Source organism: Podarcis liolepis, assembly GCF_965112155.1.
Source record: "Podarcis liolepis genome assembly, chromosome: 15".
Lineage (NCBI taxonomy): Eukaryota > Metazoa > Chordata > Lepidosauria > Squamata > Lacertidae > Podarcis > Podarcis liolepis.
The window spans coordinates 30,982,126-30,995,695 of NC_139566.1; the positions used below are offsets into that span (position 1 = coordinate 30,982,126).

At 47.8% G+C, this 13,570-nt stretch overlaps 1 protein-coding gene across 2 annotated transcripts in view; it reads left to right on the forward strand.

Moving 5' to 3' along the window:
- Positions 1–1,625: 1,625 nt before the first annotated feature.
- Positions 1,626–13,570, forward strand: part of LOC310695090 (uncharacterized protein) — a 136,245-nt gene continuing 124,300 nt past the window's right edge. Inside the window, exons 1-3 of one of the 2 annotated variants that reach the window (XR_014519922.1) lie at positions 1,626–2,441; positions 5,269–6,213; positions 9,837–10,371. Coding sequence is in view for 1 of the 2 variants with exons in the window: in XM_083479062.1 (XP_083335188.1) it covers positions 2,321–2,441; positions 5,269–6,213; positions 9,837–10,042 (1,272 nt within the window). In the remaining variant the exon portion in view is untranslated. Of the gene's footprint in view, positions 2,442–5,268; positions 6,214–9,836; positions 13,453–13,570 lie in introns of those variants that run through there. The other variant, XM_083479062.1, reaches the window with a different exon arrangement.

The following is a 13,570-nucleotide window of genomic DNA, read 5'->3' on the forward strand; positions in this document are numbered from 1 at the left end:
TCGTTTCTAGAGGGCTATGCTTGGGGAGTGCTTTTTGGCCCCATGGAGCCTTCAATGTGCGGTTCCTCAAGGTTCGACTTTATCCCCCATGCTGTTCAACATATACATTAAACCGCAGAGTGGGGTCATCCGAAGTTTTGGAGCACCTTGTCAGCAATATGGTGATGACACATAGAGCTCTACTTCTCCTTTGCATCTGCAGGTAAGGCAGTGGAAGTGCTGGACCGGTGTCTTGCCTCAATAATGGACTGGATTATTTAGCCAACAAACTGAAGCTCATTCCAGATAGGACTGAAGCACTGCTAGTGGGTGGTTCCCTAGACCAGATGGATGGGAGGTTGCCTGCTCTTGACGGGTCACGTAGCTTGCAAGTACTCCTGTATCCTTTGTTGTCAATTGAGGCTCAGGTGGCCTCAATGGCCCAGAGTGCCTTCCATCAGTTTCGGCTGGTGGCCCAGCTGCACCCATCTGGACAGGGTTAGCCTGACAACCACAGAGCCTAGGGCTTGCCGATCAGAAGGTCGGCGGTTTGAATCCCCGCGACGGGGTGAGCTCCCGTTGCTCGGTCCCTGCTCCTGCCAACCTAGCAGTTCGAAAGCACGTCAAAGTGCAAATAGATAAATAGGTACCGCTCCGGTGGGAAGGTTAACGGCATTTCCGTGTGCTGCTCTGGTTTGCCAGAAGCGGCTTAGTCATGCCGGCCACATGACCCGGAAGCTGTACGCCGGCTCATTCGGCCAATAAAGTGAGATGAGCGCCACAACCCCAGAGTCGTCCGCGACTGGACCTAATGGTCAGGGGTCCCTAGGTTAAATTACTGCAGTGTGTTACCATAGAACTGTAGAAGACAGAAGGGACCTCAAGGGGCATCTAGTCCAACCCCCAGTTGGTGCAGAATTAAGCAGCCAGGTTGCTCACTGGGGCAAGATGGTTTAATACTAATCCCGGCCCAACTGGACTAGCTACCAATCAGTATCCAGGACCCATTCAAAGTGCTGGTTTTGACCTATAAAGCCTTAACGTTGTGAACCACACAGATCTCGGATGAACAGCGGTGTACGAATTTAATAAATAAATAAAACAGCTCAGGACTGCAATGCCTCAAGGACCGCCACTCCCCATATAAATTTACCCAGACCCTGTGATCATAATCTAAGGCCCTTTTCTGTGTGCCTCCAAAGGGCAGCAAAACAAGAACAGGGCCTTTTCTGCGGTGGCTCCCTGTTTGTGGAATGCTCTTCCCTGGTGCTGTCATTACATATCTTTAGGTGCCAGGCAAAAGCATTCCTCTTCTTCCATGCTTCAGCTAACAACCATCTATGGCCTTTTAAACTGGGTTGGGGGTCGGGGGAGGAGGTTTATTAATTTTTTACTACTACGGTACCTATTTTTGTGACTATATCATAAACCACCCTGTGATCCTCTGATGAAGGGCAGCGTAGAAATTGAATAACTAACTAACTGGTTTTACATAACATATGGCTGTTGCAAGCCACTCTGATATTTTTATGAACAGAAATATGCTTTTTTAAAAAAAAAAAAGCCTTAATTTTAAAAAAGGAACACCAAACCGTGGAAGGAAGAACACACGAATTACGGATTGTTGTGGGGATTAAATGGCTCCTTGGTGTAAAAAAAAAAAGTGGGGCATAAATGCAAAATAAAGAAGCAAACAAGATTCATTCCTTTCAATGGTTCTACTGTGGGCAGAGTTCTGTTGCATGCGCCCCGATGGGTCTACTCTGAGTAAATGCTAGACACGTTATTTTTTTAAGGCTCCAGCGCAGTGGCTGAGGTCAGTTCTCCACGTCGTCGTCCAGGCGGTGACAATCCCGTGCCTTGAGCAGCGGAGGGTTAACCCGGAGCCCCACTTGCCTGCCCCCTTTGCAGAAGGAGTCCCAAAGGCGGATCTGGGCTGCTGCGCCCGCACTGCGCCCCGATGGCGCACGGGCGAAGCCTTGCGCGCTCCTGCGCTTGGAGCCGCCTCTCTCCTCCTCCGCCTCCTCGCCCTTCTCGGACCAAAAAGGTGGGAGAGGAAATACCATCGAGCGAGAAAATCTAAGGGAAATACCGCGTGGCTTTCTCCAGAGCCATTTCCTCTCCCTCCTCCCTTTCCCCCTCTGTGTTATTATTTGTATGGTTTGTGGCTATCATTGCTTTTGCTATCAAAAACGACCGGAACGGGGTCCCCCTCCTGCATCCTCGCCATCGGTGGCACCAGCACTTTGCACATGCTCAGGGGGCGCTGCCTTTAGCTCCAGAAGTTGCGGTTGGAAGGAAGTGGTCAGAAGGGAAGCGGGTAGGGTGGGTGGGTGTGCGTATGCGTGTTTGGCTCTACACACAACATACAGACACGCAACGCCCCTTGTTCTTCGCTTTGGAGCGTATGATGAGGACGAAGGAGACGCGAGAGCCCCGAAACCCGGCGGGCAGGGAAGACGGTAAGTTGCAGACTTTCCTTCCTTGCTATGTTGTTGTTGTTTAGTCGCTTAGTCGTGTCCGACTCTCCGTGACCCCCTGGACCAGAGCACGCCAGGCACTCCTGTCTTCCACTGCCTCCCGCAGTTTGGTCAAACTCATGTTAGTAGCTTTGAGAACACTGTCCAACCATCTCGTCCTCTGTCGCCCCTCCATCTCTTTCCCAAAATCAGGGTCTTTTCCAGGGAGTCTTCTCTTCTCATGAGGTGGCCAAAGTATTGGAGCCTCAGCTTCAGGATCTGTCCTTCCACTGAGCACTCAGGGCTGATTTCCTTCAGAATGGATCGGTTTGATCTTCTTGCAGTCCATAGGACTCTCAAGAGTCTCCTCCAGCACCATAATTCAAAAGCATCAATTCTTCGGCGTTCAGCCTTCTTTATGGTCCAGCTCTCACTTCCATACATCACTACTGGGAAAACCATGGCTTTAACTATACGGACCTTTGTCGGCAAGGTGATGTCTCTGCTTTTTAAGATGCTGTCTAGGTTTGTCATTGCTTTTCTCCCAAGAAGCAGGCGTCTTTTAATTTCGTGGCTGCTGTCACCATCTGCAGTGATCATGGAGCCCAAGAAAGTAAAATCTCTCACTGCCTCCATTTCTTCCCCTTCTATCTGCCAGGAGATGGTGGGACCAGTGGCCATGATCTTCGTTTTTTTGATGTTGAGCGTCAGACCATATTTTGCGCGCTCCTCTTTCACCCTCATTAAAAGGTTCTTTAATTCCTCCTCACTTTGTGTCATCTGCATATCTGAGGTTGTTGATATTTCTTCCGGCAATCTTAATTCTGGCTAGGGATTCATCCAGCCCAGCCTTTCGCATGATGAATTCTGCATATAAGTTAAATAAGCAGGGAGACAATATACAGCCTTGCCGTACTCCTTTCCCAATTTTGAACCAATCAGTTGTTCCATATCCAGTTCTAGCTGTAGCTTCTTGTCCCACATAGAGACTTCTCAGGAGACAGATGAGGTGATCAGGCACTCCCATTTCTTTAAGAACTTGCCATAGTTTGCTGTGGTCGACACAGTCAAAGGCTTTTGCATAGTCGTTGAAGCAGAAGTAGATGTGTTTCTGGAACTCTCTAGCTTTCTCCATAATCCAGCGCATGTTTGCAATTTGGTCTCTGGTTCCTCTGCCTCTTCTAAATCCAGCTTGCACTTCTGGGAGTTCTCGGTCCACATACTGCTTAAGCCTGCCTTGTAGAATTTTAAGCATAACCTTGCTAGCGTGTGAAATGAGTGCAATTGTGCGGTAGTTGGGGCATTATTTGGCACTGCCCTTCTTTGGGATTGGGATGTAGACTGATCTTCTCCAATCCTCTGGCCGCTGCTGAGTTTTCCAAACTTGCTGGCATATTGAGTGTAGCACCTTAACAGCATCATCTTTTAAAAAGTCTGGAACTCTCTAGCTTTCTCCATAATCCAGCGCATCCTTGCTATGTAATTCGGTAAAAATCATTTTTAACCATTTCTTTTTTAAAGCTATCAGGGCGCCCTCGAGACATCAGTGTAACAAAATCACAATCAGGCAAACCGCAGTGCTGGAAAGTGAGCCTAAAATGCCAGCAAAACAACCAGCGGGAAGACCCACGCAACTGATCGTACGTGTGAAACAGCTTGTGAAAAGTTACGGGTCCCAGAGAAGAAGGAATTGCTCAGAGGCAGAGCATCTGATTTGCACGCAGAAGGTCCCAGATGGCACCAGCACTTTACACATGCTCAGGGGGCGCTTCCCTTTAGCTCCAGAAGTTGCGGTTGGTGGGTTCAATCCAGGAGATGCTGAGTCCCTGGAGAGCAGCTGCCGGTCATTGTGGGCAATAACAAAGCTAGATGGGCCAATGGTCTGGCTTCAGTAGAAGGCAGCTTCCTATATTCATAAAGGAGAGGCAGTGTGGTGCAGTGGTTAGTGTGTTGGACCAGGACCTGGGAGATCAGGGTTCAAATCCTCCACTTGGGTGATCTTGGGGCAGTTGCTATCCTGATGTATCTCACAGGGTGTTGTGGGGGTTAAATAAGGGGGAGAACTATGTGCTCCAGTTCCCCCCTGTTTTGTTTTTCGGGGAGTAGTTAAGTTCACTGGGACGCCGGACAGAGTGGGGGCAAGATTGGAACAGTGATTGTGTATATTGTGTCGTGAAAGAGGCCTTCGATGATAACACTTCCTGTTTTGTCAGTTACTTACTAATACATCTAAAGCATGTGACACCCCCCCCCAAATAATAATATGGGAACTGTAGTTTAAGGGGAATTTTTTAAGAAAGCAGGGATATTTTAAGAAAATGATTATTGAATGATATTCCCTCTCCAAAAAATTCACAACATAAAATAACAGTAAAGAAAAGAACAACTTAAGTGAAGCAGCACGTATCGTAAAATCATACCAAATAAAGTGGGGCACAGAATGGAAAATCAGGCAATACTGAGCATTACACTGAACTTAAGCTAAAGACTGATATAAGAATTAGAGACCCCAGGTGCATATTGTGATTTGAATGTTTTAATGTGTTGTTTTAGTTGCATTTAACCTCTTAGGTGGAATGATCTGGGAAAAGTTTTTCTTTCTGTGCAAGAATCTTGTGGGTCTCCAATTTACAAGCCTTTTGCTCTCTAGTCCATAAACAAGAGATTTTATCTATCCCTGTGAATGCATAAACCCAAAGAGCCTCAAAGAGGTTGTTCTTAAGTCTCTCCAGAGTTAGCAACTAGGGTGTTAATCAGAAATCCTGCACGGATCACGTTTGCAACCTGAGCATCCACTGTATCAAGATTCTGCTTGTCTTTTGAACTGCAGGAGCCAACATGGCAACAGCCAAGGTGAAGAGGATCAAGTTTTCTGATGAGGAGAAGTTCCTGATCCTGGAAGGATTTGCTCTCCGCAAGGACATCCTGATGCCAAAGAGCGGCCGCTACAGCAACACTGCTGCCCGCCAACGGGCCTGGGAGGAGATCGCCGCGGCCGTCAACTCTCTGAATCCTCTCATTCAGCGCACTCCGCAAGAGATCCTCAAGAAGTGGAAAAACATGGTGGTGGACGCCCGTAAAGGTCTAAGCGTGGAGAAGCACCCTCTGCTGCAGAGGCAACCACGGGAACGCCTCTTCCGCGATATCGTCGCTCTCCTCAATAAAACAGACCCCACGCTCCCCAGACCGTTGCTTTACGGTCCTGACTTGAGAGCTGAGTCTCCGGGCAGCCCCAGAGGAGACGCGTCGCCAACAATCCACGCTGAGGTGCTCTCAGGCTCGCCTTGCCTGTCGTATCTCCGCAGCGACAGCTACTACCGGCAGCCTTGCCGGATTGAGGCTCCCGGAAACCCCAAAGCCAACGGGGGATCACCGCAGGCAGATTTAGCAAGGCAGAACTTTGCCAGCCTCTCGCAGTCCGGGGACGACGTCGAACGACGTGCAGAGGGCACTCGAGAGAGAGGGGGAAAGACGTCAGCGGAGCCCTGCAAGGGGGTCTCGTTGAGCTACGTTCATCACTCAGATCAGCTGCACTGTGCACAAATCCCCAGGGTGCTTTTGCCCCAAAGGGGGGAATCTGGGCAGTCCAGCGTTTGTAGAATGCCAGACTCTAGTACCTGCTCATCAGACTTACCTTTGTCATGTAAGCTTGAGTGCCCGTTAAGCCACCAGCTGGAATGTCCTTGTCTGGGAACTACCTGCAGCCCCTTGATTCAAAACAGCGGCATTGGGAGTTCTGGTGCCAAAGGCACCCCCTCCGCCCTCGACGATCACGGTGAGGATCTCTTTTTTTATATATATATAAAATTTTTATTAGGATTTTCTCATTTTTTAAGACAGACACACAAAAACATTACACACAGAAAACACATATAATTTCAAAATCTTATTTTCTTAACCACTTTCCCGGACTTCCCCCACCTCCCCTTCTTGCATCCCCATTCAAAATTTAGCCCAGCAAGTTCTTTATACCCAAATTAGTCCCTTATTTATATTTTCTTTAAATCATCTTAATTAACCATTTTCAAACTTCTATACCTTATTTTAACACCCACATCAACCTCTTTTTCTAAGATCGATCCACATTCCCTTTCACGAAGTTCCCAATTGTCTATATTTACAAAAAATCTTAACAAATAAGAGCATATACTTGTAACCCTTTGGATTCTAAAACTTCTCCCCCCCCTTCCCCCGGGTTCGATCCCCAAAGAGTTGTCCTTCTATCTGGCAGTTCTCAGCCTGGATCTATCACGTCCGAGGCCTTTAAATCTCTTTCAGTCCCTTTCAGCCGGTTTTGTTGACAGTCCTTTATGTTGAACATCCAATCTCGGAGCATCTTTGACCCAAAAGGGTCCAAATTTTTTCCAACCAGTCCTCCATATTTAAAAGAAGAGTCCAGATCTTGCTTCTTGTTCTTTCCAAGTCCAAATATCCCGAATGCCTCAGACGTTCCAATTTTCACCTTAACCAAATTTGTAATCCGTAAGTCTTTCGGACTCCCCGTGGGGAAAAATCCCCACTCTTCATTCTCAATTTCAAACCAAATTTTTGCCATCCGAACTTTATATTCCATATATCCTGACCCTAGAGGCCTCTGGTTGTCCTTTATCCTTTATCACTTGTCTCATTTCTGCTCCTTCTTCACTTTCCTCCAAAACAGCACATATTTCTTGTTTCCCAGCTGTAGATTCTTCTTGGGTCAAATCCACCACTTCCGCAGAGTTGTTTATTTTAAGATTCAAGGTTGTCAGATTCATAGCCATAACAAAACTCTGTTCTTGCAGCTTTCCCAAAAGTTCAAAGACCCTATCCAACTCTGTTTGTAATTTTCCATCTGCAGCCATTGTAGTGTCCCAAATCCCCTCTAGAGGGATTTTGGTTACTGAGTGTTCTTTTTTCAACAATCCGGATACTTTGTTATTATTGCCACTCTAATTTTAAAAGCTTACCGTCCAATGTAGCAAAATAACCAACACAAATAACAAAAAACAGAATTTCTTGACTTTGACAGCTCAATTGACAGCTGTCAAACTCTATAGGTATCTTCACAGCCTCCCTTGCGGGTTGCTCCCTGATCCAGGGGGGGGGGGTTGTACTTCAACTCTAAAGATCAGTTCAAATCCTCCAGCAATAAACTTATAAGTCCAAATCGTGAAATTAAGGATTTTATCTCAAAAGAAGAAAAACGGTCTTTCGATCTTAGTTGTTTAATTCTTGCTTTAGATTGCCTGCAAGGGGGGGGGGGAGGCGGACTTCCTTTTGGCACCTCCCCCGGTCGTACCAAATTCAGTTAGAAAGAATTTTTAATTCCGAATTCCGAGTTCCGTATTACTCACGGGTTGTTGCATTTTGAGTCCAAATGTACAAGGAAAGAAGTCAGCGCTATCCAACCATGGCATGCGGCTTCACTCCGTGGAAGAAGCGGTCTACTCACAGCACCACGCCGCTCCCCGTACCCTCTCCAAAGCCTTTAAAAAGGCTTCTTTGTGAGTCGGGGGGGGCGCAAATGGTGCCCACCGAGTCACCAGGTCCACAGGCATCCAAAGGCCAGACCAGGCTTCCTCAAATTCAGCCCTCCAGATGTTTTTGGCCTAGAACTCCCATGATCCCTAGCTAGCAGGACCAGTGGTCAGGGATGATGGGAGTTGTAGTCTCAAAACATCTGAAGGTCTGAGTTTGAGGAAGCCTGGGCCAGGCAGATAAGGCTAGAGAGCCCAAGGTTCTTAACCTGAAACTGTTCTTAACCTGAAGCACCACTTTAGCTAATGGGGCCTCCTGCTGCCGCCACCCCACCGGAGCACGATTTCTGTTCTTATCCTGAAGCAAAGTTCTTAACCTGAAGCACTATTTCTGGGTTAGCGGAGTCTGTAACCTGAAACGTATGTAACCCAAGGTACCACTGTATTTTAATGAATGCAATTATAGTCCACCTTTTCTTCAGAGAACCAAAGGTAACATACAAGTTTTTCCCCGTCCTCATTTTTTCCTCACAAACAGCCGTGTGAGGTAGGTTCAGCTGAGAAATGATGACTGGCCCAAGGCCACTGAGGGTGCTTTCAGAGGCAGGGAATATTGTGTTTGTATTCCTCATTATAATACTGGTGCTCCTGTCTCGTTTTCAAATTTATTTCCCCCCACACTGCAGCATTTCTGTTCAATCGCAATTCCCCTGTCAAAACAGCAGGAAAGAGTTTCATGCCCCAAGACTCGCTACTTGACCCCCAATGTTTTCCAGGTGAAATAGGCTGCCCACAGATTCTTTCTGGAATCAAACAGCCTGGAAACGAGTGACTGACATGCTATTTACATCAGGAGATTGAATACACCGCTGGGTGAATGCAGCCCTGGTGAACTTTGTAGCCAGGTGTTTAGTATGCGGGGTCAAATGAGGGAACTTTTTAAAAAACTGTTTAATGTACAGCGGGTTCTGTTGGTTGCATATGCTGGAAGTACAGTGGTGCCTTGCAAGACGAAAAGAATCCGTTCTGTGATTCTCTTCGTCTAGCAGTTTTTTCGTCTTGCGAAGCAAGCCCATTGACGGATTAGCGGATTAGCGCTATTAGCGGCTTTTAGCGGCTTATTTGCTGATCGGATCAGCTGGTAAGCGGCTTAGCAGCTTAGAAAGGGGGGGGGAGGGGAAAAAACCAGCAGGAACTTGCAAGACATTGTCGTCTTGTGAAGCAAGCCCATAGGAAATTCGTTTTGCGAAGCACCTCCAAAACGGAAAACTCTTTCGTCTAGCGAGTTTTCCGTCTTGCGAGGCATTCGTCTTGCGGGGCACCACTGTATGCATGTGCTGGCTTGAGACTGTAAAGCCCATGATGCAGTGCGATCATGAGTGATAGGACACCTGCATTGGGGGGGATCCATGATCTGTAAGTGAAGCAAGCAATTATATATAGTCAGTATGGGAGTGGGGACACGGGTGGCGCTATGGGTTAAACCACAGAGCCTAGGACTTGCTGATCAGAAGGTTGGCGGTTCGAATCCCCGCAACAGGTTGAGCTCCCGTTGCTCGGTCCCTGCTCCTGCCAACCTAGCAGTTCGAAAGCATGAAGTGCAAGTAGATAAATAGGTACCACTCCAGCGGGAAGGTAAACGGCGTTTCCGTGCGCTGCTCTGGTTCACCAGAAGCGGCTTAGTCATGCTGGCCACATGACCCGGAAGCTGTACGCTGGCTCCCTCAGTCAATAAAGCGAGATGAGCATCGCAACCCCAGAGTCGGCCACGACTGGACCTAATGGTCAGGGGTCCCTTTACCTTTAAGTATGGGAGTACAGATGGGCTTAGTTGAAGTTTTGACTGTTTTGTCTAAGTTGCACCTTGCTGGTGTTTCACACAGGTTGCCCTGGCTCTCTGCTTTAACCCTCTTTTTCTTGGGCTTCTGTTTGCTTGCAGCTGAAGCTTTGCACCCCAGCCAGAAGGGTTGCAGCACGCCAACCAGAGCCCCATCCAGAGAGCTTTTGGAGAGGCAGAGCCAGCTGCAAACCGAGGTTCTGGAACTGCAGAAGGAGACCCTCCAGCTGCAGAAGGAAAAGATCCTTCTGGAGAAAGAGAAACTGTTGCTGGAAATCCTCAAGCTCCGCCGTGACCTGGGCACATGAGAACAGTGTCTGAGAAATTCTTCTCTTCTCTGAATTTGAGCTTTCCACCAGGAACTTGATACATCTCAGAGGGAGGGCAGGACTCGGAGCCAGACTCAGTGTGGGTGGGTGTGAAATCGTCACCACCATCACTGTGCCCTTGAGCATGCGCAGAGTGCCTTTCTCATCACCAAGCGCCCGCAAATCATCGATCGGCTTCTGGGCTTAAGAACAGGGCTTTCAGATGAGTCTGGCGACTCCATTCTCTTTGCCCTTTCCATATACAGTGGTACCTCGGGTTACATACACTTCAGGTTACAGACTCCGCTAAGCCAGAAATAGTGCTTCAGGTTAAGAACTTTGCTTCGAGTTAAGAACAGTTTCAGGTTAAGTATGGATCTCCGGAACGAATTAAATACTTAACCCAAGGTACCACTGTATCCCGGGTGGCACTGTGGGTTGAACCACAGAGCCTAGGACTTGCCGATCAGAAGGTCGGTGGTTCGAATCCCCTGGACAGGGTGAGCTCCCATTGCTCAGTCCCGGCTCCTGCCAACCTAGCAGTTCGAAAGCATGCCAGTGCAAGTAGATAAATAGGTACCGCTCTGGCGGGAGGGTAAATGGCGTTTCCGTGCGCTGCTCTGGTTCACCAGAAGCGGCTTAGTCATGCTGGCCACGTGACTCGGAAGCTGTACGCCGGCTCCCTTGGCCAATAAAGTGAGATGATCACCGCAACCCCAGAGTTGGTCACGACTGGACCTAATGGTCAGGGGTCCCTGAACCTGAACGACTGTATCCCATTTGGCCCTCCAGATGTTGATGGAACACAACTCCCAACAGCAAGGGATGAGGGGAGTTGAAGTCCAGCCACACCTAGACAACCACACATCTCCTAACCCTACCATTTGTCAAAGAGACACTACAGATTCAGAGCATCTTTCTCATTCACGTAAACGGTGAATTGTTGAAGTTGGCGAACATCAACGTTCTCCTTCCTTACAGGAGCCTTCCGAGGACCATGTGATTGTGGGCGGAGCCAGAGGCAAAAGTGGGCGGAGCAACAGATTCCGCTTCCACCTGGTGCATTCCATTTGTGCTGCATCCTTCCTCCTGGGGTGTCTTCTGAGGACCGCACGGCAGGGGTGGGCGGGGCCAGAGGCAAGTGGGCGGGGCAACATGCTGCTCTCACTTTGCATGGCAGGGACACGAGCCAGGGGCAGATCAGTACAGTGGTACCTCGGGTTAAGTACTTAATTCGTTCCGGAGGTCCGTTCTTAACCTGAAACTCTTCTGAACCTGAAGCACCACTTTAGCTAATGGAGCCTCCTGCTGCTGCCGTGCCGCCAGAGCACGATTTCTGTTCTCATCCTGAAGCAAAGTTCTTAACCCAAGGGACTATTTCTGGGTTAGCAGAGTCTGTAACCCTGAAGCGCATGTAACCTGAAGCGTCTGTAACCCAAGGTACCACTGTAATAACTCAGGTGGTATCAGTGAAGCGAACTATGTGTTCAAAGAAACAAACATCTCAGGAGGCCAGACTTAGCACAGCAACTCTTCCCGGAAGATCTTGCCCCAAGGCGGCAGTTGTGAGGACTGAAGGTCCCCCTGTCTTCCCGCAGCTGCCTAAGCCCCCTGCTCTCCAAGGTTTCCCCCAAGCAGTCATAGACAGCGATTGCGCATAAACAACCCCATGCTCTGCACGTTCCGTTTGCGCTGTGTTCCGGTTACGCAAAAAGTCTTCTTCACACCCGTGCCCAGCTCTCCAACCCAGGCAAGCAAGAACCATTACTGCAGTACACGGACAAATTCCAGCCAGGTTTTTTTAAAAAATTAATCACTAAAGGAGGTCATGGAGCCAATGTCAGCAAGAGGCGTAGCCTGTGGGTGGGTTTGCGGCCCAGGGAGAGTCTCGTGGGACCGTTGGAGAAACCTGGAAAACACTGGGCCCCAGGTTCCCCACCTTTGCTTTGAGCTTTTTGTTGTTGTTGTCGTTGTTTAGTCGTTTAGTCGTGTCCGACTCTTCATGACCCCCCTGGACCAGAGCACGCCAGGCACTCCTGTCTTCCACTGCCTCCTTCAGCTTGGTCAAACTCATGTTGGTAGCTTCGAGAACACTGTCCAACCATCTCGTCCTCTGTTGTCCCCTTCTCCTTGTGCCCTCCATCTTTCCCAACATCAGGGTCTTTTCCAGGGAGTCTTCTCTTCTCATGAGGTGGCCAAAGTCTTGGAGCCTCAGCTTCAGGATCTGTCCTTCCAGGGAGCACTCAGGGCTGATTTCCTTCAGAATGGATAGGTTTGATCTTCTTGCAGTCCATGGGACTCTCAAGAGTCTCCTCCAGCACCAGAATTCAAAAGCATCCATTCTTCAGCGATCAGCCTTCTTTATGGTCCAGCTCTCACTTCCAAACATCACTACTGGGAAAACCATAGCTTTAACTGTACAGATCTTTGTCGACAAGGTAATGTCTCTGCTTTTTAGATGCTGTCTAGGTTATCATCCCAAGAAGCAGGCATCTTTTAATTTCGTGACTGCTGTCACCAACTGCAGTGATCATGGAGCCCGAGAAAGTAAAGTCTCTCACTGCCTCCATTTCTTCCCCTTCTATTTGCCAGGAGGTCAACAAATGGGCAAGATAGTTCAATAGGCTTGTCCATCTGCTTAGGAACCTTAATCAGGGTTCCCCACTGTGTGGAGAAGCCTATGCGTGCTAAATGTGTGGTTGTTGTTGGGGGCTCATGGTCCTTGTGGAACATGTGAGAAGGGGGGGTAGAGAATAGTCCCTGTTCTCGTTTTGTTTGTTTTTATTATTATTTGCATTTTTTAAAAATTTGGTTTTTCAGATTAAAACTTTACATTCACATATCAAACGTACAACATAAAAAGAAGATTCCAAAGAATCTATAGGACTTCCTTCCACGCCTTCGTGGATCCTATTGTTAATCATTTCCTCCTTCATCTTTTATGATGATCCAAATCTTTTACCTCTCCATAGTATCCAAAACTGTGTCCAGTATCAACTACAAGTGTTATTCCAATCCTACTAACGATTTTAACTGTTATAAATTTCTCCCATTCCTTATTAAAATGTTGGTCTTCCTGGTTTCTGATTCTTCCGGTCATTATAGCCATTTCAGCATAATCCATCAACTTGATCTGCCATTCCTCTCTGGTAGGGAATTTATCCTCTTTCCATCTCTGGGCCAAAAACATTCGTTTTGTTTTTAAATTAGTTTTTACTGAAGATTTTCTAGTGTAACAAACAAACAAATAAAGTACATCTCCACCTTCCAATTCATAGAGTGTTTTCCAGAGTTTGTTGACATTCAGTATGAGGAACCATTGCCATGTATATTGACCTTATTTTAAAAGGGCTTGCCCTTGAAAATTCCTGATTGACGGTCCTAATAAATGAGAGGACAGACGCATGGAATGTTTTGTTTTTCTTGAACTCCTCCTGCCCTTCTTACTATTATTTGCATTTATCAACCTCTTTATGCAACAAAAAGTCTGAAGGCCACTGGACAAGGTTTAAATCATTAAAACAACAA